Consider the following 27,924-nt stretch of genomic DNA (forward strand, 5'->3'; position numbering starts at 1 on the left):
ACAAAAGTGCCCTAGTCAGCTTTTTCTTGTCAAAAAAGACACCAAGTGTGAACGTAGCCTGATGCTGTTTTTGCCCTCATTGGGTGAGGTAATTTAGTGTTTTATATGGAGTGAGCAATGCGCCGGACTTTTAAATGCTACATTGCTTGTAAGGAAATAACAGGAGTTACAGGGGAACTAACTTTAAACATGACATATTTTCGTTGTCAGTAAGTGCTGTCCACCGACCCATCCGCCATTCAACCTAGAGGAAACCCTGATTACAGTTCCTGATTCTTAAACAACATATAGTACAGTACATCTTTTCTTAAAGTCCATAAAGAACAGTATGTTGGAATATGTACAGTATGTGACTTCTACTCTCTCTCTTAGCTTTCCTAAAGTCATAGTAAAGCAATGAAATAATACAGGAAATGTGATTTTGGAGATTGGCACTGATGTGTAATACTGCAAGTTTAGTTTAAAGGCTATTAAGCTAATGCTAATATAGGCATACTGGACTTTACCCTAACAGACGCAAGCATATTTATGCATCCGACTGCTTTTAATTCAATTAGGATTTTTCTTTTTCCTCCTAAAGCCAGTGCTGTAGATTTCACCCTCCACTACCTATTATTTTCAGGTTGTGAGGATGCCTTGAGGGCAGATACACATCATGAAGATCTCTCGCACTAATTAAGCTCAAAGTTGCCGTCCTAGCCAGAAGTTCCAAATTCGAGTGGGCCGACTTAGCGTAGGCTAAATCTCTGTTTCCACCCCAAGGCAGTACAACAAACATCAATACTGCATCAATAATTTTAATGGACGTAAATGGGGCATGCATAATTTGTAAGATGCATGTGTTGCTTGTATAGAGGCATAATCCATATTCCAGTGTGTCAAGCTGAGTCTGTAAATGATCTTGACCTATTTTTATTCTATCTAAATAATACTATTCGTCTTATAGGCTGCACATCTATTCCCAAATGTGTCAGGCAGAGATGGGGACTTGAGTCGCACTTAAGTCGCACAAACAGCTGACTTCAGACTTGACTCGGACTCGACCTAAAATACTTCAGATTTGACTTGCGACTCGTCCCAAAAGATTTCAGACTCGAGTTTCGAGACTCGTCAACAACATGTATTCATGCAATTATTGCTTTTTAAATCTCAATGTATTCATGTATTTCTATTTTCTTTTACTGGCGCATATAAGTTGGGGAAACGTATAACGAGCTGTATGTCAATGTCTGCATGTCCACTGCCCTTTGCCATAATGTGCAACGTAATGCATGCGCTATGCCTTATGTGCGCGCACTCACATAAAAAAAATGCATGTCATTAGTTTTGCTTTCAATAACTTTGTAAATAGTGGCAGTAAACGAACAGTTACATGCGGTGTGGCACTGGATCAACAACGTCGAACTTCATCAGGCATTTCAAAACGCACCCAAATAGGTCAGTCACTCACACAGTAATGTGAAAGAGACGTTACATTTAGCATATATAGTCATAGGTAACAAGCTAACCATCGCAAAGTGTTATGCTAATGTTGGGGACAGGCAGATTGTATCTGTATAGTTAGTAGTTGCTCAGGCTCACACATCCATGGCGCACAGGAGGCGGGACGCACGGATCCATCTCCCTAGGAACAAACGCTGTGTGTTGGGTGGGCAAACTCATGTGATGCGTATTGATCCCTTGGATGGTTTGTAGACTCTTAAGTAAACAAGGTGTACCCGGTCCACCAAACACTGGGCTGTCTGCACATATTTCTGTTACTGTAGTCCTATTTACTATTTAACTATTTAATCCATGCGTGGCGCAGCGGATCCGTGCGCACCGTCACCTGCCGTGGAGACGCTGGCCTCACTAACCTCTCCTCCTCTGAGTTGGGTCTCCATCGTGTTGGACTCAGTTTCAGTGGCAAAAGACTTGAAACTTGACTTGAACTTGCCCCTCAAAGACTTGAGACTTGACTTGGACTTCCAAAAAATTACTCGTGAACATCTCTGGTGTCAGGACTGGACAACTCACTGCGGTGACAAACTGTTGGTGTCTTTAAAGATGACACTTTTCCTCAGCATTTGATACACACAGACGACTGACAGGTGTGTGCATTTTCACCGAGCAGGAGTTTTACTTCCAAATAGGAGCTAAAGATAAAACATAGTGGTGGTAAAAGTGGTGGCCCATGGCAAACTCAGCAGTTTATCCCAATAAATCCAGTCACAGCTGAGAAACAAGGTGTGACTGTGCCTTGCATGTATTAGAGTGGCTCCTCTGCTCTTCAGTGATCATATACATTAGCATAAAACCCATCTGAAAACTGAAGGTCACCAGCAGGCCAAATGAGAGCAGAGGAAGTTTAAAAAAAAAAAAAAGAAAAAAAAAGTGGTGTTTTGGCTTGGGTACCTCTTCTCCTTTGGTCTGCTCGAAGGCAAACTCCATGGTGGGCACAGCCAGTTGGTTGGCGAAGAAATTCACATCTCCAGGCAACTGCAACGAGCTGACGTTGGGTCCCGGGCAGTTCCCACCACGAATGCAACTCAGCAACTGTCTCTACCAGAGAGGACAAAAGATGAAGAGAGAGAAAGAAAAACACAGTGAGATAAGAGAAATTCACTGGTGGAAAGAGAACAAAGATACAGACAGGGGTTGGTAGAATATAAAGGCACAGAGGTAAACAAGTTGCTGCCATGTTTATTAATTAAATGAGTTCTAGATAAACCTTAGCTTCTGTCTGGGACTGTTGCGTTAATGCTTCCTTTTAACACTTTGCCACAACTGCCTGAAATATCAGCTTATGGTTCATGTTTTACTGACGCTATAGAGTTATAATAGCAAAGATACAATGCTTTATTTATAGCATGTGTTTATAGCTTGTATTAGCATGTAAGTTAAACTAACAACAGAAAGAAATATATAATTTCCCCTTGGGGATTAATAAAGTATGTCTTCTTCTTCTAAAGGTTTCAACAAATTTTAAATACTGCAATTAATATCCTGGCATTTTTAATTATGTGTCTGTGTGTGCAAGTGTGTACTGGAAAGTATTGTATGCAACTAAATACTAAAGTCATTGTGTTATTAGTAGGGTTGGGTATCATTTGTTTTTTTTTCGATTCCAGTGCTAAATCGATACATTTAAAACGGTGCCTGTGCCTAAACGGTGCCTGAACCGGTGCCTGAACCGGTGCCTGAACCGGTGCCTGAACCAGTACTTTTCAATAAAGTAAAAAAAAAAAAAAAAAAAGGGTAGTAAACAACAGTCAGTGACTTGTTTATTGCTAAGGCCATGGTCAAAATTAAAGATTTAATAATAACGTAATAACTATAACAATAACAATAACTTATTTCACCAGTAAATTGCTGTTGAACCCCAGATGGGAAAAGGGTATTTTACAATTACTGTCAATGCACCACGAGGCTACCAGTTTTAAGTGAATCTGTGTTGTTTAATTCCGACAATGGCAGCTGCAAGTGAACGCATCGTCTGTGTTGTTTAATTCCGACAACGGCAGCTGCAAGTGAACGCACCGTCTGTGTTGTTTAATTCCGACCATATAAACATACTGTATATCTATGAATTGCGACAACGGCAGCTGCTGCGCTGCAGAGCAGACTGTTACATCCCGCTGTTGAAGTCCTCCACAGTGAAATACAGTCACACTTTACACTGTTTAACGTTAGCTGTCAGCATTTTAACCGTGATTAATCCAGCTGCTAGCTAAAGGTAGGCTAACGTTACATGCTGTCAGGTGTAGTGTAAAGTCAGGCACCGAAATGAGGCACCGAAACTTTCGTTCTTATTCGGTCTCGTTACTACCGTTTACGTCGGCAACGGTTCCCTATTGGCACCGAGTTTCGGTACCCAACCTTAGTTATTAGTAATATAAATGGATCATCTTTATTCAGTTGCAGCCCTTTGTTTATGATTGCATTTCATGCAACAAATGGCAGCTCACAGCTCTGTGGCAGCTGTGTAGCGGAATATTTTTTAGATTAAGTGATGGAAGCCGAGTGACAAATGCGTCAACCATAACCGTGCAGATGGTTCAAAAAGTTTCTTAAATCAGACATGTAGGCCTCCATCCCCAAACTAGAGTGCAGAGTGGAGTCAGGTGGAGCATCAACCTCTAAAGTTACAACTAAATAAAAAATAAACGTTAAAGGATGATGCTCCAAAACAATGAAACATGCTGGGCTGCATATAGCACTATAAAGATGGCCATACCCCCCATATAAACACGATGACATACTGTATTAAAACTGGACAGAGGACATGCTGGAAAACATTAAATTTGTTTTGTTTGTTCCACCCAAACATAGTGTACTTTTGAGAAGTATTGTTGGTCTACTATATAATCTAACATCAGATGATTTTGAATAAACACCATTTTATGAATAGAGAAATCCTTTTTTTCCTGGGAAAGTGTAGTACAGTCACAGGAACTAATGGTGACTACATAAGGTTCAAATTATATATATATATATATAAAAAAACACATCTTTCCACACATATGATGGGATTTATGAAAATGCTAACTTGATGTGGTGATTATTTGCATGTCATTTAGCCATTACAGAGGGACATCTGGACCTGAGTCACTTATTTGTTGCTTTAGGCAGATGTAGGCAGTTCACCCAAAATGTAGCTTAAGCTGCTTTCCGACCGGAGTGATTTTTGCAGTTCCTAGAACATAACGTTCCTAGAACCATTTTTTTCGTTTGTTCCGACTGGACCAATTTGGGGATTATTAAGCTCCTCTGGCCACAGTTCCTGTAACTCTTTCAGCTCCTACTTCAGGGCAGGATCTTTTCCCTTTTTCCGCATAATGGTGGTTAGATGGCTGTGATTATAATAACAAAAGGTCAGTTCCTATGGCCACTTGGCCAGTGTGAAAGCAAATGGCAAAAATGGTTTTGGGGGAGAATAGTTAGTAGAACTGTTTAGAAGTGGACTGTTCCTACAACCACGTTCCTGTAACTACTTGGTAGGAAAGAGGCTTAAATATTACGTAGGGGCCTTTAGTTAATGACCCATAAGTGACTCTCACAAATGGCACATTTGTATATGGGATTTGGTTTATGTATCAGTTTGTTTCTTGTGACCAGAGTGGTTAGTGGAAGGAAACAGAAGGCAACCGTCAATCAATAAGAGGCATATCTAACCCTAACTGTCCACATCTGCTGAGCCCACCTGAAGTCACCATGTTCTTCTGTCACATTGCATTTAATTAGTTTCCTTTTATCAAGGTCCGTCAAGGGGAAGAGAACTCTGGTGTCCAATCATGCTCGCCACTGTCACTGACACACTGCTGTCAACCTTTTCTATTTTAGTTTTTCTAAAGGCTGTTGCTCTCTGAACACTGGCCGCCGCTTCGACACTTCCCACTCTAACTGAATGAAGAACAGTAAATAATACCTTTAACCTTGCCTTAACCTGCCAGCATGTACCTCAGAGCTGCAAAATGTATCTTTTTAATCTCACACTTTTCCATTTACTCCACCAACAAAAACAGATGGACAAAAACATTTACATGCATATCAATATTCATGAAGGGCATTTCATTATCCACTTATGGCTAATTGTGGGAGTTAACAGGGTGGCAATAAATGCTTGTTCATGTATGCACAATTTAAAAGTTGATTGAGATTCATAATAGGGAACTTGCTTGCAGAGGACAGACTTATCACAATATAGTTTGGTGTATCCAGCTTTCTATTTTGTTACAGCAGCTTATTATTGTGGAATTCAAGAAAAGAGCTCTATGTGAAGCCCATAGTGTTTAAATCCACACACAGGAAGTAATTTCTTTATAAGGAAACAAAAATATATTGGGTAATTAGCCTAGAAAAGAAAAACATAACACAAATTCAAAGTTCATTACTGGTGGTTGGGTATCTTTTTGAATGCACCATTACGTCCCGTTGTTTTTTCATCTCCGACTCCGGTAGTGGCCTTATAGTGCAGCTAGTCTACTGTGTGTCTTTAGCTACAGGCTGGTGTTGGAATCCTTTTGAGTGAAATACACCCACACGTTAAGTGTTTAAGCTAGCTACTAGCTAACAGTAGGCTAACTTGACCTGCTGCCAAGTGTAATGTTAACTAGCGTCACGTGCAGGGGTGCATCTGTTGCCTTTAATGTCTGTTTAGGAGCACCAGAGAGCAGCGCAGGCATTTAGGCCATTTAGGCATTTAGGCACCAAAATCTGCATTGCCTTCCTGTCTGCTGCAGAGTTCTGACAAGAACTAAGAAAAGAGATCATATTTCTCCTGTACTAGCTTCTCTGCATTGGCTTCCTGTAAAATCCAGGATTGATTTTAAAATCCTTCTCCTGACCTAAAAAGCTCTAAATGGTCAAGCACCATCATATCTAGAACAGCTCTTAGTACCTTATTGTCCCACTTGAGCACTGCACTCCCAGAATTTAGAGCTACTTGTGGTTCCTAGAGTCTCTAAAAGTAGAATGGGAGCCAGAGCCTTCAGCTACCTGGCTCCTCTCCTGTGGAACCAGCTCCCAATCTGGGTTTGGGGGGCAGACACCGTCACCACATTTAAGAATAAACTGAAAACCCTCCTCTTTGATAAAGCTTATAGTTAGGGAGTGAGGAGTTGCAGCGTACGCCTAGACCGGCGGTGCAGGGTGTATAGCTACAGACACAGCACCCCTGCTTATCTCTGCTTCTCTTCATAGTCATCAGATTCATCTATCATATAATTAATAATATATTGACAGTAGAGGGAGGCGAGCCAGTACAACCCGATCCGGTTGGGGAGAGTTCTAGCCCGACCAGGCTCCTCTCCTTAACCTGCCTCTCTTAGTTATGCTGTTATAGTTCTAGACTGCCGGGGAAATTCCTTCCTTCCTATGACACACTGACTACTTAACAATAAGGATAGAGTAAAACAAGACAAGGCAAGCCTACACAGTCCTTAGCAAGTAAATCATTTAATAAGTTATAGTACATGTAGCCTTGTAGCCTGGTCACTGTTAGGTCAACTGAACATACTGCTACTTTTATCCCTGGGTAGAAATGGCAACAAGTAATTGTAATTTCAAATCCCAGCACAAGTCAGACCAAGTCCAGTTGAGATGAAGTTAACCAAAGTCAAGTTAATTATATTGTTTGCATTAATAAAATGCACACAATCTATCAATAAAGTACCAATTGGTGACAAATGTGTTGAGTTGGGTTGAGATCTGGTGACTGTGAACACCCTAGCATATGATTCATATCAGTGTGTCTGTACAGTATGTAGAAAATGTTTGGTAGCCATAGTTCCCTTAAGCCTAAAAATACCAGATAGCAATATATTGGTAGTGGCTACCACTATTACACCACATACACCTGATTGCACATACAGATGTGTGGCGGTGTCAGAACTCAAGGTCTGGATGGATGCGCTCCATTTCCTACTGCCAGGATACAATCTGCTGTTATATGATTATTTTTGAATTACTTCACTCAGTACTAATGAGAGAGATGAAATCATCTCCACTGCTCAACAGCTTCTTGTGACTGAGACAATATAATATTAAAATGTCATGATTTTCATACATAATGAAATGTTGAACCATAACAGGTTTCGAGTACATACAAATTCAAATACCAATTTGACCCAAGTTAAAGTCATTATGACTCAAGTCCACACTTACTTACACTAAGTACTGTTCAGCATCAAAGAGGGAGACGAACACATCATTGTGCCGTTACTGAAGCCTACATACAAAGGGTGTACACACTGAAGTCCTGCAATAAGTACTTTTTATTTCATTAATTGTTATTTAATTTTTTATTGTATGTTTATATATATATATATATATATATATATATATATATATATATATATATATATATATATATATATATATATATATATATATATATATATACACCCTTAAGAAAGTTATGTAAGAAAGTTAACTTGGTTCCACACAAGACAGTCTCTTGGGTGGAAGTTCTGTTTGTTTGACCCATCAATAACCCCAACTTTCCGCTTTTCATTAAGTTTTGCTCTTTATACTATTCTCTACCATTGTCGCTCTTCATCACTTTTATTACTCCGCTGTAATTAATCTGTTACATTCCATTCTGTTAAAACTCTCATCTGTTTTAATTGGTATGATATGACCTTTGGCGCCCCTTTCTTATATATCCATAATCACGTCATCTAAGTGAATGGAGCGGTTGTGGGTGAAAAACCTCATATGTCCAAATCCGTTGCTTTTCAGGAAATTAAAAAAAGGCTAATTTGAAAACATTATATTGAGCTATTTACCTTTGACAAAGTCAAAGGAAATCACATCGTCACTGATTAAATATTTGTTAAAACCAGAGACAGACATAAAGGGTGACCAATAGCATTGATGTGTGAAAAAAAAGACAAAATATGGAAATAAAAGGTTTCTGCCCGACAGTGACAATATATTCTTGTGTGTCTCATCAAACCTTTGGAACATTGTGAACTGAACCCTGCTTTGTGTCACGTTGTTCTCCAAGTGCCTGTAACTGCTTTCAGAATCAATTCACAGGGGTCAAGCCAGTAGATAATGGGATACAAACCAGAAAACAATCGTGATTGAATGTTTCATAACAGCCGTGGTCGAGCAGTTGATGTCTAATAGGCTAGAACAGCAAGCCCCCAGGAACAGCACCATGCTTTAATGCAAACATGGGCATAGCTGCCAACAGTGGAATTTTTACCATAGACTTTGGTCGAAAGATAACGTCTATATAGGAGTGAATAAATGTTTTTGAGTTACATCAACTTACCAGTCTGAACACTTAAATAGTCCTTACTTGATCATGCACAACAAAACAAAACATGCAAGAATTAAATCCCCCTTCCAATACTATGGATATACTGCCACTTGGTCAGCAATGCCAAAACACTTATAATCTCTAAATGAAATAGCACAACGCATAGGCGTCGATTTATGTTTTCCTCCGTGGGTGCTCATGTCGCATTCCCTTTAAAAAAAAAAAGTAGGCCTAGTCTAAAAGATGTTTGCATTTCAGAACCTTAGGAAACGGACAGCGGCCGATACAAACACACTATTAACTCGATAATAAAGCCATAAAGTAGGCTTTCTTTCAACTCTTTCAACAGCGCCACTTCTCACAAATACAGATAGGATTGGAGATGAGAAGTTTAACTGACCACCAACTACCGTTGACCTGACGGAGCACAACCAGCCGCTCGCGGTGCTCTGTATCCAGCGCGCAGTCACCTATTCTGGGGAATCAACCGCGATCAGCTTCGTGGGAAATTAAGAACTCTCTGCACTGGTGGTGGATGTTGTTGATGCACTTGCATCATTAGGTTTGCTTTTTTAATAACAAATCTGTCCAATTAATTCTCACTCCGATTACCTAACGCACATGCACGCGCTGTGGGTTTAGTAGTTTTCATCCAAGAGACGCTGTGATTGGTGGATAGGATATGGAGCAGGGGACTGACAGCGACATAACCAATCACATTAGCACAGACGCTCCACTTAGCACCAATTGCGATGTTTAATATTAAATGAATGTAGCCTACTGGCAGTCTGGCACACGTGGGTGCTCAGTGGGTGCTCTGTATTTCCCGTGTGCTCGAGCTCCGGAGCATCCACGGTATCGGCGCCTATGGCACAACATGTATGTCTACATAAAACACGTTCAAGCCGGAGAGCAGAGTTCACTTTGTGTCGTAAACAAAATACTTTTACCCAGGAAACACTCGTTCGTTCCTCAGGAGTGTTTTAATCCAAATCCGATCTTTTTCCTAAATTTAACGAGTCATTCGGGTGCCTAAACTTAACTGTCATAAAGTTTTCTGGCTTAACTGAACTACCACGGCCCTTGAAAGGACTGTCATCTGGTGCTGCCTGTAGCCACATGACAGTCACCTATTGGGGGCTAAACAACTGCCGCTGGTAGCTGGTGTCCCGGAGCTCTGGATCGTCTAAATACAACCAGCAACTGCCACTTGGCTTATATCATTCTATGGCACTATAGACTGTTCACGTTACAGCACTTTACTTAGTTTAAAATACTTCTATTTTAGGTATATAATTAATGTGAGGTCTCTGGTGAAGTAGATGATCACTTTGAAGGGGAGGGTACATTTTGTCCCCACTGGGGATAAAAAATATTCAGCAGAGGCAGGTATATGTAGACCAGAAAGGGGGAAATCCCACACCCCCCCCCCAAATCGCACCCTGCTTATAATACATCCGAGGGCTGTATGCTGCAAAGCCTGTAACGTGGATGTAACGTTTTTAACGTCTCTGTTCCCAAACTGCTGGCTTTCGGCTAGTCGCTAGCGGTAGCTAGTAGCACTACATAACAATTACCTCCTTGGTTCTCTTAATACATCCAGGGGTTTATTTTGATAAGCATATAAACAGGGTGACGCATGTGACGTTGAATTACTCTTTTGCATTTTGTTTACGTTAGCTAGTTCAGTTGAGCGTCTGGTGGAACGCAAACTTCTGCTGTAGAAATGTCTTTCTCAAAGAAAGCCAAATCAGGCTACCAAAAAAGAAAGGAAAGACAGGAGAAGGAGAGAAAACAAAATGAGAGGAAACAATTGGTAACTGACTTCTTTTCAAAGAAAGGTGAGCACAAACTAAAAAACAAAATCCATGGTGCTAAACTGCTTGAATATCTCCGTGACTGTTGGTGCTACAAACAAACTGAGACAACCCATATAAAGAGCAGAATATACACTTTCAAATGATAATTTGGTTATACTTGTCATCTGAGGTAAAGGCTAAATAAATAAACTACACAAGCAATGCTGTTTGCATATAACACACCATTGTAATAGCCTAATTTAAAACATGTTTCATTTTAAATTAATAGGCTATAATGTCTATAATTAGCAATAATAGGCAAATCAGTGTCATAGGTAGCTTGGTATCTCATCGGTAGATACATATCATGTCAACATTATAGTTATGTCAGATTTAGTACAAGCAGATGTTAACATTGTGAAACACATGGCCCTCAGTTTCAGAAACTGTCAAAGCAGGGAGCAAAAGACCCCTCAGCCTCCTTTTTGGATTTGAAACAAGGGAAGCTTATAGCAAAATTAAAGCAAACCATGTTTAGCCATTTTGACTGAAAGGTGTTGAGTAACACTAACATCTTAGTGTGTTTTATTATATTAGGTTACAATTAGGATAAGAGGTTAATATCAGATGTATCCTTCATAGAGAAAGTTGACAGAGAACATCTGATTGAGGATGCCAGAGGATCCAGGACTATGGCCAGATAAATTAACAGATGATCAGAGAGACACCATAGTACGCAGGCTGGCAAGTCAAGGTACAGAGAAAACCAAAAAAATGTAGCAGTAACCACAGTAAAGTAGGCTAGAGAATCTTGACAAAGGAGGTTTGAAATGTGTGTCATCAGGCTACTCTAAGCATTACAGTTAATAGTTATTACCCTATAAACAGCTAGGCCTACAGATTTATGTGTACAGAGGCCCGATTATTTTTTTTTTTTTTTTTTTTTTTGGGGGTGTTGAGGAACATGGGGGCCCATCAGGACTGCCTATGCATAGGGCCCAGGGTCTGGTGCTACACCCCTGAAGACAATAGGGAAAAGAGAAAATTACCTTAATTTAAGTCACAAAGTAGAATTATATATAGAGCTACACTATCATTCCATCTGCTAGAGAGAAGATTTAAAGTCAGGCCATGTACCTCGTCTCTCCGTTTCCTCTCTTACAACCAGACACGGTGCACTAAAGAGTGTCGGAGGGGGAAAAGAGAAACAGAGACAGTTAAAATGAAAGTAGAGTTCTTAAGAGGGAATAATAAAAGAGTGAAGTGTAAAAAAAGAGGGATGCAATGAGAGGACAGAGAGAATAAGCAAGTGAGCAGGGAGAGAAAGAATAAGAGAGAGCAGAGAGAATGGATCAGTTTAGCCTGTGGTGCCACACCAGGAATCAATATTTAATTTCTTTGTCTGCTATGATAAGGAGAGAGTGAAATCATTTTGAGATCTCGGCTTACCACTCGATACCACTCAATCTACAAAATCATATGTGCTACACAGAATTGCTTGCTGGACTTGGACGTAAAAGCTTGAAACTAGATAATCTTCTGAGGCGAGTATATTGAGGCTATTTTTGCTTGACAGAGGCTGTGTTAAGAGTTCATATTTGTTTTGATTTTATAATAAAAAGACAATATAGAAACAAAGCCATGCATGCCCACAGGCCAAGACAACAACGCATGGATGAGCTCACTCATACAACCGTTTTTTTTGTTTGACATATTGTTTTCCTTGAGGTTTTAGATTATTTATTTTTTTTAAACCATGTCTTCACCATTGTTAGAGTCCTATTTCCGTGACTGTTAAGTAAAATCATTCCTCCCATTATCCACAAAAAAATGCATGGCTCGAACATTTTGTACACTCAGCGTGCGTCAGCATTATGCCACATCAAATAAGCGGAGGGTGGCAGAGAGTGGGGGTGTACTGTATTTAGAATGCAACCCACAACAGCAACAAAGTGACAAATGACAAAAACAACTTTACATTATGTGTGTAATGATAATAATAATTCCGTTCCGGACCTGTGGTCTTTGGAAAAGCCATTTGCAGCTGTTGAGCTGAAATGCATGTCCCAGCCATCCAGAAATGAGTGACTGGGATATTAAAGAGACAAAGAAATAGAGGGAGGGAGGGTGGGAGGGAGTGGGACACCTGGTAAATGATACCCTGACACACAAACATTACATATTTGCATATACTTAATTATATTAAAAGGCTTGTTTAAAGCTTTAGTGTTTAACTTTTTCTTATATTAATGAACGTCCATTACATTCAAGCCATTACTACCAAATTAGTTGATACAAACATAATTCAGTTCCACAACTCTCTGTATTTCTCAGTATGGCTATGTTCAGAAACTTGTGTCGTCCGGCGACTTTCGCACGCAGAAAATCGAGTGAAGGTAATTACCTCTTCTGAAGAGTCCATCATGTGTTTTTAATCCTTAGTGTCCTCCTTGGCTACTAGCAACTGCGTGGGGGAGGCGTGGGGGTGGTGTGCAATCACGGAAGGCTTGTATCATGTGGACGCGCCGACAGTTTTGTTGTCATTACTTAGAATTCCTCATGGTGGACACAGAAACTACGCACTATAACTTTAATGTTTTGTTCCCTAATGCACGTGCATGTGGGTGGACGAAATATTAAACAACACCTCTCAATGACGCAATTTGATAAAACACAACTTCAAATAGCCACAAAAATGACCATAGAGTTAAATCAACACTGCTCTGACAGTTTTCCATTCCCTTATTACCCGGATAATCAGGTGATTTGAGCCACTTGGCTGTGTTCTGTGCCAGAGGACCAAATGTGAGCTGGCTCTGGCCCATATACAACAGTCGGATTTGACTGTTTCTATGAGTGCAAATACTGTATGGGCCCAATGTGGGCTGACAACGGACAAATGTAAACCAGTGCAGGCTTCTAAATTTGAACAGTTCTGGCGAAGCATTTATCTATCACATGCCATTCATAATTAATGTGACAACCAGGCATTCAGCATTTATGACAATGTGACAAAATGCAGGCGACCTTGGCAGTAGATTCCAACAGTCAAACATAAAGTTTACATCAAATTTTCCGTTTTGATATGATACGCATTTTTCACAGCAGACATTTTGACGTGTCGTAGTAATTACAGCTATGATGGCTTTCATTAATTTAAGTGTCCTAGTAAGACAGTAAGTCGGCATGCACAATACCTGGACTCTGAAACTACTGAAGCTAAATGGTATTCAGCCATCATCCATTTCATTATGTTCACCTGTGCTATTCTACTGTGACAAAGGTCTACCACAATCTTGCTAATTCATTGAAGTCACAGAGTTTATATCCATAAACTCTCAAACACAAATACTAAAAGAGATGAGAGACTCTGGGAAAGAGGATGGCAAATGATAAACTACTGTACATACATATACGTTGTACATTCTATTTATTCTACATTATTTTTTTAAGTAGGTCTTGTAATTTTATTTTATTTATTATTTCTTGTATGCTCTGTATAGGTGTTGTGTGCCTTACACCTTCCTGCTGTAGCACAGCAATTCCCCAGTTTGGGATCAATAAAGTCCATCTATCTATCTATCTATCTATCTATCTATCTATCTATCTATCACTGTTGGGACCAGGGGTGTAGTGCTATTTGTTTAAGTACCAGAGTGCACCTATGACGCACATTCATACACGTGCACGGTTGAATTGTGGCTCGGAAGGTTATTTAACCACTGCACCTACAGTGGCAAGTTTACATAATCAAATATAAAACTATAAAATGAAAGGATGTTTTGCAGCATTGTCATGTTTAATAGTTAACAGTTAACAAAAAGTAAATCACTTAAAGGCTAGTGCCAGCATCTACCAGAAACTTTTAAGGTGGAATGTTTTCTTGCATGTTACTCAATGCATGAGTTGACATTGTAAATCAGTCAACACACTTTAAATGTCAATATGACAACTTTGACTACTCCATTTGCAGACGACACCACCTAGGTGGGGCTCATAACTGGAGGTGACGAAATGGCCTACAGGGATGAGGTGCAGCGACTGGCAGAGTCGTGTAATAGAAATCACTTGACTCTTAACACCAAAAAAAACTAAGGAGGTGGTCATGGATTTCAGGAGAGATAAGGCTGACCCTGCCCCTCTCCACATCAATGGTGACTGTCTGGAGAGGGTCCCCACTTTTAAATTCCTGGGGACTTACATCTCTGAGGACTTCATGTGGGAAGAAAACACAACAGCGGTGGTGAAGAAGGCCCAGCATCGACTCCACTTCCTAAGGATACTGAGAAGGAACAGACTGGAGGAGAGGCTGCTGGTAGTCTCACTTTGCCAGACCATCCACACGCTGCGGAGCGGAGGAGGGTCTGGCTAGTCCACATAGCATTCCAGGATGGTAGAAAAACATGCTCTGGTTTATTGGCATTTGTTTAAACCAATCACAATCATCTTGGGCGGTGCTAAACTTTGCACCGAGCCGCAATAAAATAGTTGTGCGAGAGAAAACTCAGATTGGACAACTGAGGAGCAGTTAACCATAGTCCTCATAAATCCACCAGAGTTCAAAATTCCAACACAAACAAAACAGAAGGAAACGGACATCGGCGAAAATACATGCATGTGGCGGACTTTCCTGCAGCACCGGAGCAATCACGTAAGTGGAACGTCAAGGATATAGGCTAGGCTGCTGGTGAACTTCTACTGCTCCAACATTAAGAGCGTGCTGGCATACCCAATCACCATATGATATGCTGGCTGCACATGTGATATGGTCAGCAGAAAGGACAATCAGCTTCCCCCTACCCTCCATTGATGCCATCGCCAGCTCTTGTTGCCTATCCAGATCTAAAAAGATTATCAATGACCACTGCCTAGTGTCCCCGAGTTTCCTAGTGTCCCTAGTGTTTCTAGTGCCCCCGAGCCCTCTAGCGTCCCCGCTGGCTAGCAGCCGTCCAGGATCCCGGCTGGCTAGCAACCTCACAGATATCTGGCCGGCTAGCAGCCCTCCAGAACCTCGGCCGGCTAGCGGCCTCTCTGTACCCCGGCTGGCTAGCAGCATCCCTGGTTCCCGGCTGGCTAGCAACTTCACAGATTCCTGGCTGGCTAGCAGCCCTCCAGAACCTCGGCCGGCTAGCGGCCTCTCTGTACCCCGGCTGGCTAGCAGCATCCCTGGTTCCCGGCTGGCTAGCAGCCTCTTAGATCCCTGGCTGGCTAGCAGCATTCCTGGTTCCTGGCCGGCTAGCAGCCTCACAGATCCCTGGCTGGCTAGTGGTCCTCCAGAACCTCGGCCGGCTAGCGGCCTCTCGGTACCCCAGCTGACGTGCAGCCGCCCGGATTTGCCGCTGACGTGCAGCCGCCCAGACCCGCCGCTGACGTGCAGCCGCCCAGTGTCTTCCAGTCTTCCAGAGTCTGCGTCGCCCGACCTCCCAGACCTCCCAGAGTCTGCATTGCCTGACCTCCCAGACTTCACAGACCTCCCAGAGTCTGCGTCGCCCGACCTCACCGACCTCCCAGAGTCTACGTCGCCCGACCTCCCAGAGTCTGCGTCACCCGACCTCCCAGACCTCCCAGAGTCTGCGTCGACCGACCTCCCTGCGTCGACCGACCTCCCAGAGTCAGCGTCGACCGCTCTCCCAGAGTGTTTGTTTACGGGTTTCAGTGCCCATGTGACTTTGCCGGTCTCCGGCGCCACAGAGACTGCCCCAGTGGCTTTGCCGGTCTCCGGCGCCACAGAGACTGCCCCGGTGGCTTTACCGGTCTCCGGCGCCCCTGGGACTTTGTCCCGTCCCCCAGAGACTTTGCCTTTGTTCTACTTCCCAGAAACTTTGCCTTTGTCGGTCCGGCCGACTCCTGCCCCCCGGGTTCTGTCGGCGGTCCGGCCGACTCCTGCCCCGGGGGGGCCTCCTGAAGGGATCCGCCTTCGCCGACAGCCTCCAGTGGGGTATTGCCTTCGGCATCGGCCGCCAGAGGGGTATCGCCTTCGCCGACGGCCGCCAGAGGGATATCGCCTTCGCCGACGGCCGCCGGAGGGATATCGCCTTCGCCGACGGCCGCCAGAGGGATATTGCCTTCGCCGACGGCCGCCTGAGAGTCTTCTGTTTGTCCTCCTGAGGGGATTCACCTTTGCAGACGGCCTCCTAAGAACCCTCAATGTTCTGTTCGGCCGCCTGAAGGCTTCTGCCTTCGACGCCGGCCGCCTGAGGGTTTCTGCCTTTGTCGCCGGCCGCCTGAAGGTTTCTGCCTTTGTCGCCGGCCGCCTGAAGGATTCTTCCTTCGTTGCCGGCCGCCTGAAGGATTCTTCCTTCGTTGCCGGCCGCCTGAAGGATTCTTCCTTAAATCCTTCTCTGTGGTTTCTGCCCCTGTGGCCCCCTGTGCCCCCAGTGCTCTGTGTTCACCGTGCCCCGGGACTATCTGTTCCCTGTGCCCCAGGACTCTCTGTTCCCTTTGGCCTTTCTTTGTTTCCCTTGCCCCGAGTGGCTTTAGTGCCTTCCCTCTCCCCTCCGGGGTTGACTTGTCGTGACTGTTAGTTTGGTAGTCTGTTTTCTGTGTTGTCTTTTGCTCAGTTTCCTGTTTTATTTTGAAGTCTCTGGTTTTCTGTCTTGTCTTGTCCAATTTACTTCCTGTCTTGTGTTTCCCTCCTTTTTTGATTGCTTTGCCCAGCCTAATGTGTTTCACCTGTTTCCCAGCCCTTGTGTCACCTGTCTTGTGTTTTCTCATTAGTCTGTGTATTTAGTCTTTGTGTTTCCCCTTGTCCTTTGTCAGATCATTTTGTGTGTGTACCCAACCATGTTCAGTCCTGTCTCGTCGTCCGTGAGTTTGTCAGCAGTTTCTGTTTCTGGATTACCTTGTTTTACCTGCTGGATTTTTGAACTCCTTTTTGTTGTTTGGACGCATTGCTTTAATAAATCCTCTATCGCTACCTGCTGCCTGCCTACCTGCCTTGCCTCTGCATTTTGGGTCCACCATTCCCTACTCCTCCCTGCAAACCACGACAATATTAATCTGAGTCAGTGGCAAAACGAGCACTTTTGTGAAGGTAAATAGAAGCTGGACAATTGCCCTATTAACTTACATTGTAGCTTGTTTCGCCACTGCCAATTGCAGCGATCTCGCTTAATACTCGACCAATGTCAAAGATTGTTGTTCCCATCAGTCACTTAGACACAAAAACATAGGAAAATATAGGGTCCAGGTTGAAAAAAAATGGTAGTTAACCTTTAAAGGTACAATATGTAAAATGTCTGCATTGAAATGCCTAAAAATAACTATACCTATGGTATATATTTTGTTGAGTTGTGTACTTACACTATCCTAAATGTTTCCAACAATGTTCAAACTCAGAGAAATCTGTTATTTTATTTTAAAGGGAAAGTTCACCGATTAGCATTAAGCTTTGTATCAGTAGAAACCTGGTAGTATTTTTGAATGACCATGCTTCCCTCCCTCATGTCCCCCTGAGAGGGGAGATCTCTGTATTGTGGGTCTGGAAAAAAAGCCTCAGATGACGCAAAATGACGATTTTTGCGTCATCTGAGGCTTTTTTGCCCAGAGGCAAAAGACTACAGCCTGTATTAGGAGCCACTTCCGCATAGCCCAAAGGGGGTTGGACTGTCGGCTTTTTCCGGAGATTGCAGAGGAAAAACAAGTGTCAGCCATCTTGAATCCTCGCTTAGCTTCTCGGCAGGAGCAGAAACTGTTCATCCCGACGGAAATTTTAGAACAACAATTATGTGCATTCAAACTACCACACACGTGTACCACCGGGATACATTGGAACACATCGGAGAATATGCAGGACACTTTATTACGGACGCAATACTCGACACACTACGCGAGCTTTGCCTGCACGGAGACCAGCGGTGGTGTTCGATTCCTGTGGCCGGTAAAGTAACCTCATCAGTGGGGAGCGTTGAACGAGTGTGCCGGTGGAAAGCTAACGCTAGCCAGCCATCTGTTCACCGATCCTGCTTGCAAGTGTCCGCTCATTAAACAAACTGGACTACATCCAACTTCAACGAAACTCCCAATGCGTGTTCAGAGACTGCTGTGCTGTGTTTTTGTTGTTGTGGAAATATTGCTGTGGACAATCCAGCCTGCTGTCACCGGGTAAGACTACTAGTGGAGGTGGGCTGTGGTACCCCGGACTGCCTGTTGCAGAAATGGAGTGATTTGTATCCAACTAACTGCTAACTGCTGGTGGAGTTTGTGACTGTAAAATGCAGACAATTCTAGCTACATCCCACGCAAATGTACAGCTGTGTTTATGCTCAATGTTTATACCAAAGCCCACCAAGAGCTATTGCAAGTAGCTATGTGTTAGCCTTCTTTTATTACATGGCTTGGTTGAATTCTAATGTAGAATGTGGTCTGTTATTTCTTGACAACAGACCGCTGCTAAAGATAACACACCGTTGCCATGCATAGCAGAGCGTTGCCATGGACACAGTTCTGTTCACTCTGGAGCTATCAATCAATCCGCTGAAAGAAGTCTGGATAATGTGTCAGCTGTGGCAAAAAAAGTATATGTTTTAAATGTGTAACACCACTTGAGTCACGGTGAAACGTTTTTTCGTGTATATGGTTGAAATGACAATAAAACACACTTGTTGAGTTGATCGTCTCACGGTCTGTAAAGGGTAGGCGTGGCTTGGGAGTGGCCTCATACAGCAGCAAAGCAAGTGCATTCTGGGATTTGGTGTCTTTCATCCATATGAGCCAAAAACACATTTTCTGGCTTATCTCAGCCTAGAAGGCACCAATTTCAATTTTCTTTTCACATTTCTACTACATTAGTGACCCAATTTAAAGATATATTCAGCTTTCCAGCGGCTGAAATTTCTCTTTAATGACATGGTCCGTTTCAGATGATACGTTCAGAGTAATCGTAAATCACACAATCTCACAGAAAGAATGACAGTAAGTGTTATACAGCTTGCTTTCTGCCACACAGCATCATTTTGTCATTGATTACATGCCACTTACAACAGCAGAGATCTTATTTATTGATGCATTTCAATCTTATTTATTGATACATTTCAATATCGATTGATCCAGCTTAACGTAATGTGCCAAGTTGACAAGTAACGTTAGCGTTAGCTCATGCTAATGCTTGGTGGGGAACGTTATAAGGTTACAACATCGTTCAAGAAGTTATTTTGAGTATAATTGTTTTGATCAAGGTAAAATTGCCGTTAAACAGCACTGGGCTAACCCACGATTACGTTCGCCAGCTAACGTTGGCTAGCTGTATAGATAGAAGACAAATCTAATGCTAATTTAGCCAGCTATCCCACCCTGTTTTTTCTGCCTCACTCCCCACCGCTAAGGGACTAGTTCAGTCGGGATGAGAGCGAACAACAGCCCCCCCAGACACAACACATCCACAGTTAGCCAGCAGTCAGCCACTCTTATAAACTTACAACAATCCGAACCCAACCAGCACAAACTCCAGCACCAGTTAATAACGATGCTAACGGCAGTAACAGAAAGTTGTATGTTCCATCAGGGAAACAGACCATATCGCCCCAGGTGTCCGAGTCTGGCTGGCCGTGGTGTTGTGTTGAAATTCTCCCCACTTTAGCGGTCTTCTTTACAGTTACGTTTGACCCACAAATGGTGACTGTCCTGTGGACAAAAGGGGAAGGTGGGATGAGTCCGAAAGCAACACCTAATGAAGCTAGGCGCATCGTCGGCCGAGCTGCGGCCCCAAAGATACTCGGCAGCCAGCCCCAGCCGTGAAGATAGTCTCTCAGCGTATCGTCGGCCGCAGGGGCGCCGTATAGGGGGGAAAAGTTAGGACAATTCCAAGGGCCCATGACTGACAGGGGCCCCAAAAAATAGGTAAAAACTAATATAAAATTATTAAACCATCAGCATTCAGTATATATATTTCAAATTTTAATAATAAAATTAATGATCCATTTATTTTTACTTGTTTTTGGCAGTAAAAGTTAAATATCCCCATTGACCAAAAAGTAAACATCCATATTGACCAACCACCCCCCTGTATCTGCATGAAATGGTTTGGTCCTGCCTTGGCGCACTCAGTGACTGTGTTTAGATGCAGTCAGTAGATGCGCCAGAACTACAGTGACCACAATGTTGCCAAGTAATGTTAAATCAAAATCTGGTTTTCAAAAAAGGAGAGAGAGAAAAGAGAGAGAGGAAAGACAAAGGAAAGCATGTCACACTGTAACCCAGTTTTTCACCAAGAAAGGTGGGTAGTCTATAGTCTGTGAGTGCTATTAACCCGTTGGCTTAATGTCCATAGTGAAATAAACTAGCTAGCTACAGACTAGTGTTAGCCTACATTTAATCACCATTTAATCAGTGCAGGGAAACATTTAGCAAGATATTCATATTAAATCATTGTCCCTGCCCCTTTTAGCAGACTTAACAACAGATGAGTCAGCAGCACCCCAGTCTCCCCCTAACTGTGCCCCTCCCTGTCCCAATGAAGAAGGTGAGCAACATTGTGTTCAATGACATGCCAGTTAGCATCATTGCAGGGAGTCTGTCTGGATTTCTCTGTCTCTCTTGCTCTTTTTACCATTACAAAAAAAGAAAATGAAATATTTATTAATGACAGAAATTCAAACACAATAACAATTATTTTCTCACATAATGATCATTATGAAATAAAATTAAAAAAAACAACAACCTACTGTCTGTACTGGATGCTGGACAGTTGGAAACAGTGAGTAGCTTACCTGAGCCTGCATGTAAGATACAGACAATATTAAAATAATCCAGTTTGATACGTTCATTTAGATTGAATTATGGAATGACATCTATAGATACAGACTTTATTATTCCCATCATGAAGGGCAATTCATTTGAGAAGCTTGCACACACACACACACACACCCACAAAAAAATCTATCATATCTAATGTATGTAATCAAGTGGTGGTGATACAGAACTGTAGGTAATTTGGGTCAATGTTCTGTAGTGTTATTTATTGGTATATGGCAATCTTGCATCCAATAGTGAACTGCATACTAGACTTGCATGCATGTACAAATCACCAGCAGTAAATATTGTGCTAGTACTAGTATTGAACTACAAGAAGCAAGACAGTTGCAAGCCTTTAATTAGATTTATGTAAAGCTTTTGATGGGACAGTTAGGTCCTAGAGATGTGGTGACAACAGCTGCGCAGAGGGGGCCCAATTAGATTTTTTGTCATGGGGCCCAAAATTCCTGGCGCCGCCCTTGCTCGGCCGGTCCGGACCCAGCCGCGAAGTAGCTAAGTCTCTCAGAGGTGTTGAGTATCATTACAACAAACCCTTTTCCACCCGGTGCTGAAAACATCCAAAAAGTGACACTGAGGTGAAATATATTGTGATATTGTTAGCTGCTGGCTAATGTTAGCTTGCTTGGTCACTAACTGGTCAACTAGCTAGCTTACATTAGCTACCAATACAAATCGAATGAAGAAAACGTAATTATGTGGGGGAAACTGCAGCTATTTTATCAGAATGACATGAATAGACTTTCCTAAACATAACAAGGATAAAACTGTAATGGAGAAACCTATCCGTGAACAGATCTATTTTAATTGGCAATTGTATTAAACTACAACTCCCATAATGCCACTACACAACGTCATCAAAAGTACGTGTTTACATCCATTGTTTTGATTGAGAGACCCCTAGCGGCAGGAAAATTACATATTGTACGTTTAAGGAGTCCCATACACTGTGTGAATAAAATGACTAAGTACTGCTTTCTTAACAGAACTTCCATATTTTATTGATAACTTCCTGCATGACATGAAATGAACTAAAAGGCTATTTCTGAACTTCCAGCAGGTGTCACTATTTATCAAACAACCTGTAGACAATCTTTTATATTTTATGCAAATATAGAAAAGACAGAATAACAATTTCATGGAAATCATGTTTACATCATTAAAACAGCCAATGATAATTAATATTGTACTGGATATATCTAATAATGTATCCCTCAAGGTAAGCGATTCATGCATAATATACTGTAAAATAAACTCTACATTTTGTATTACCCACATGCTGTACAATGCCTTTGTTCAATCAGAGGAAATAAATCCTCTGTGCTTTTCTGTCTTGATCAAATGATTGGTGAGTGGGTTAAAAGTCAACCTTGCAGAAGATTGTCCACAGAGAAACAGTGCACTTAGGGAAAAGGCATTGATTAATCCTCGCTAAAAGCAATAATGTATATTCCAGTGCCACAGGCTATACACAAATTAGGCTATAATCTGTCTTTAATTGTTTTGGGGCCATCTATTAAGTAGAAATAAATCTCAAGAAGGCTCTGACTTTACCTGCGTCAGACTATTACAAACGGTAAGTCTTACATGTCACCTGCAAACCAAGCTAGTTACAATCTACCGTTGGAAAAATGCATCATACCACAGCACCTGATGAATGTCACAGCCCCAAGTAATGACAAGGCTCATCCTTCACCAAACACATATTTTCATATTTGTTCCTCTACTTATGTTCTGTCGCTGTGATATGAAACTGTGATGGAAGGGCCACGCTGACAGTAGTAGGAATACTTTCTGAGGCCGAAGAAGCATCTCCTCATGCTTATGCATATTCATGGAGCCTGCCGGAGTCACACAATGCCTTTCCTGACAATACAGATCTGTGGTAATTCAAACATATTGCCGACAGTGTACTATGTCAAACATTATGCGACAAGTGTGCTGTCTTGGATGACTGTGTGGCCATAAAGTCAGAGACTCATTCTGGTGATTTATTGTGTCCTTCATTTCTTCTGGGTTTATGTGGGAAAACATATAAATTAGATATACAGTATAAATTAGACTTCTTGCATATTCCCTAATGTAGATGATGTTCTTGTTTACCATTTACGGTATGATTCTGTAGCTGGCCTATTGTCATCCCTCTGTCATGTTTGAAAGCCTGTCATGGTGTCATAACTCAATTAAAATATCAGCCGTTATTTTTTCCGTCAGCCCATTCTTTAGCACAGAGTACACGGAGGAGAATTTGTCACAGTAAATACAAAATGTGTTCAAAATACAACATATTGGAAACATGCAAAGCCCTAAATCCATTGTGTGGATGATACAAATCCTGTACGGTTATTGTTGTGGGGGAATAACCTTTTATGTGTAACCTTTTTGCTTTTATTTCTGTATTTTCTATGGTATTATCTAGTGTATTGGATAAAGAGGTATCTTGGACTTAAGTTTAGACTGGATGGGGATTGTGGAGTTGGACCAATGGAAACGGCTTAAAAGCTCTGATGCCAGAACTCTTCCGGGACAATCACACTCCATGCATAAAGCATGAGCAGGAAAACAAAGAACAAATCTTTGGCTGATCTTTAATTGATCTAAACGCAGCCTGCTGGTCCCAGACCTGAAAATAGAAACCGAGACAATTACTGTACACTAAAATCTGTTCCTAATTTCTAAAACAAAGACATGAGGAAGCAACAGGAAGAGATGTAGCCTAAACTGACTCATGATTAGAACAGATACATTTGTTTTGTGATACTTAGTTATTTCTCTCTTTATTGTGATTGGCGGAGTCTGCCATTCCTGTGTCAAAGATGTATTAAGTTACTATTAATGCAAATGGAACATCCTACTGCTGCTTCTTCATATGGCTACTTAGCACTCTACATTACCTAGCAATAATAATAATGTTAATAATAGTAAACCATTTATTGATGATAGTATTTGCATTATAGTAGAATACTGTTTAATACTGATTTGGTTGATTTTTGTCCATACAGAAAGTGACTCATAAGAGTAAAACCCCAAACTGTCTAACTGTCTAAAAATGTAATAACAATAAGTTCTTTCACCAGTGAATTTCTGTTAAACAACCACTGGATAGGAAAAGGGTATTTTACAACAACTTTGAATGAACCACGAGGCTGTGTTGTTTTTCAGACAACGGCAGCAGCAGACTGTTGTTGGAATCCTACACAGTGAAATACTTTTACACCATTTAGCTGTCTTAAACTCTTCGGATCTACATGATTCACGTGGATGACATTTTCCCATTCAAAACGGCGATTTTCGCCAAAAAGCGAATAGTTTGCAGGTATGATCTTATGTGAATTCTGCCTCACCAATATGGACTCACCAACAATGGGTGAATTTCTTCAACTCCACTCATAAGATACTGAGCATGACTTCTTCCACATTTCCCCGCACTATCTGTAGTTTGTCAAACTACATGAACGTACACCAAAAGCTTTCAACACTGTTACATTTCAATCACCGGGAACCGGTCTGTTCCCACATTTCCCTGCACTTTGCACTCTGTGTCAAACTACACAATGTTTTACAGGAACCTGTCTTTCAATAATTTCTTACACTCTTCCCCAAATTTGAGGAGGAACACAACAAATACGTTGCTCTGGGTTGTGGCTCCTTAACACAATTGATCACTATGGCAAAGATAATCTCTGTTTAGAGGGCCTTAGAAATAATTTATGGAACAGAGAATTTAGTGTGGAAGGAGGTCATCCACTTTGGAAGATGAAGAATTCTCAGAATATGAGGATCATGTATCTGTCAATTAAGATTCTTACAGCAAGTTTAAAGAAGAGGATGATATTGACCCTTAGCCAGCCCCAAGATTGGCCTGTCAGGAACCAGCCCCAAGACGGGCCTGTCAGGAACCAGCCCCAGGACGGGCCTGTCAGGAACCAGCCCCAAGATCGGCCATCAGGAGCCAGTCCCCTCCTTAGTGATTCCTCCTTGCCCGTCAGAGCAGAAGTAAGGATTATGGTGCGTCCATTATGATGGCGGGCCAGAGTTATTTCCGGGTCAAGCGAGGAGCGATCACAAAAGGAATTGGGATGTACACAGAGACAATGAAGTCGGGTTAAGACTGACTTGCTTTGTTTTCTTTGGATAGATGTAGGCCTTAGTTCACTAGGGAAAGGGCTGACCAATGCATTATTTTTGATTGGTATAAAATAGCCTTCCAACATAGTGCATAGTCCTTAAAATGCATTACATTTCATGAAATAACAAGCTTGTCTGACAACACACCTATGCTATTTGTTTGTATTTTAAGCCACGCTAATGCAGTATTTTTGTTTCAATTTCTTTCTTCAGAATCAACTGACCGAAGATTAATTCAGTGTCATGACTGATGCAGTGGAACTGTAAGTTTTGTAGTTTTTCCTCAACAAATCAACGCAAAGTAATAAGGCATTACAAAGTTCAGCATGGATTCAATGGAACTACTTGCCCCTTTCCCTGCATATACAAAGTTGTGTACATTTTTTTTTATTATTTATGCAGCACTGATGTCCTTTCTGGTCTGTATCCCTCTTCTATTGTCCAGAACTAAAAGAGAAAGAGAGAGCAGTTGTTCTCCTTGGCCTGGCCCATTTCCAGAAAGAGGATCCCTCCCAGTTCTTCAAGATTTGTAAGGTATGTGAGGAATCAATGCCACTCTGGAATCCATATCACTTGCTAATCTCAATCTTTTTGATCCAAATGAAGTCATGATCCTGTAGTTATAGGATATCTACAAAATATGTCTTGTTATAAAAATCTAGACGTGGAAAGACCTCTGCTTAAATGGAGAACAAGTGAATTGTTCAAAGTTGCAGTGACGGGATACCTTGCTCAATTAATTTGAAATTGTAATGTATTTGAATTTCTTCCATTTACATAGGTTTACATTAGTTTGCATCAGACATTTGCATACCCAAGTTTGCTATGCATCTTGAATTTTCATGTGTTGAGGAAATAATGCTGATTTGCAATCTATTCTTATTACTTTGTTGTGTCATTAGCCAAACGAAGAGAGTGAGGCAGTGAAAGGAATGAACGTAGGAATCTTGGTGTTTACAGAGGAGGATCCTCAACGCCCTGTCCCCAAGGAGATGATTGATATTGCACTGATTCTGGAGAAGCATATCGTTCTTCGGGACCTGAAGGATGTGCCCAACGCATTCGCCCTGCTGATGGGTCTGCTCTACGTCTTCAACATCCATTACCCAAAAGGGCTCAAGTACATGTTCGAGGTAATACAAAAGGTGATAATGAACATTGGTGGAGACCTTTGCTCTTCAAGAGTTAATGGACTCCGGTCTCTGTGCGGCTGATGGACAGATGGACTAGACAGTCATAGCTGTTTTTTATATTACTCAAAAGTGCCACCCGTTATCTTGGCTACATAGTTGTCATGGAGTTACTGTTCCTTTTTTTTAAGTGTGTCTTTTAAAAACTTGTAAGGTCAGTTATTTGTGGGATGAAAAGGAGAAAATTATTGCCTTTTGGTCGTACTACCTCAAATAGTCTTGTTAAATTATCATGTTGCACACAGTTATGCAAATATTAGCTGTCAATGCTAAGGTGGACTAGAAGTCCTGAGAGTTGTTTTGCTCTGTCTCTCAAAATATGCTGTTTTTATTGCCTCTATAGTTGACATATGTGACTGTATATATTCTCTTATTTTGCCACCACCTTGCACACTCAGGCTATCTCACACACACTGGCTCTCTCACTCACTCACTCTCTGTCTCACACACTCACACAAACACTCACTCTCTGTCTCACTCACTGTCTCACACACACACTCACACAAACACTCACTCTCTGTCTCACACTCACTCACACAAACACTCACTCTCTGTCTCACTCTGTCTCACACACTCACTCACACAAACACTCACTCTCTGTCTCTCTCACTCACTCTGTCTCACACACACTCACTCACTGTCTGTCTCACACACACAATCACTCTCTGTCACACTCTGTCTGTCTCACTCACTCCGTCTCACACACTCACTCTGTCTCACACACACTCACTCACTCTCTGTCTCGCTCACTCTGTTGCACTCACTCACTCTCTGTCTCACTCACTCTGTCGCACACTCACTCACACAAACACTCACTCTCTGTCTCACTCACTCTGTCGCACACACTCACTCACACAAACACTGACTCTGTCTCACTCACTCACACAAACACTCACTCTGTCTCACTCACTCACACAAACACTCACTCTGTCTCACTCACTCTGTCTCACACACTCACTCACACAAACACTTACTCTGTCTCACACACTCACACAAACACTCACTCTCTGTCTCACTCACACTCACTCACTCTCTGTCTCACACTCACTCACACAAACACTCACTTTCTGTCTCACACACAAACACTCACTCACACAAACACTCACTCTCTGTCTCACTCTCTTGTCTCACACACTCACTCACTCTGTTTCACTCACTCTCTGTCTCTCTCACTCACTGTCTCACACACACAATCACTCTGTCACACTCACTCTGTCTCACTCACTCTCTGTCTCACACACACACACTCACTCTCTCGCTCACTCTGTCGCACTCACTCACTCTCTTTCTCACTCACTCTGTCACACAC

General features: G+C 42.0%; 1 protein-coding gene across 3 annotated transcripts in view; it reads right to left on the minus strand.

Annotated features, from left to right (window-relative positions):
- Positions 1-27,924, minus strand: part of naaladl2 (N-acetylated alpha-linked acidic dipeptidase like 2) — a 253,431-nt gene that overhangs the window by 209,116 nt on the left and 16,391 nt on the right. For all 3 annotated transcript variants that reach the window (XM_028586730.1, XM_028586732.1, XM_028586731.1), the window contains one exon: positions 2,395-2,541. In XM_028586730.1, coding sequence (XP_028442531.1) covers positions 2,395-2,541 — 147 coding nt within the window. The remainder of the gene's footprint in view (positions 1-2,394; positions 2,542-27,924) is intronic.

This window comes from Perca flavescens, chromosome 9, assembly GCF_004354835.1.
Source record: "Perca flavescens isolate YP-PL-M2 chromosome 9, PFLA_1.0, whole genome shotgun sequence".
Classification (NCBI taxonomy): Eukaryota; Metazoa; Chordata; class Actinopteri; order Perciformes; family Percidae; genus Perca; species Perca flavescens.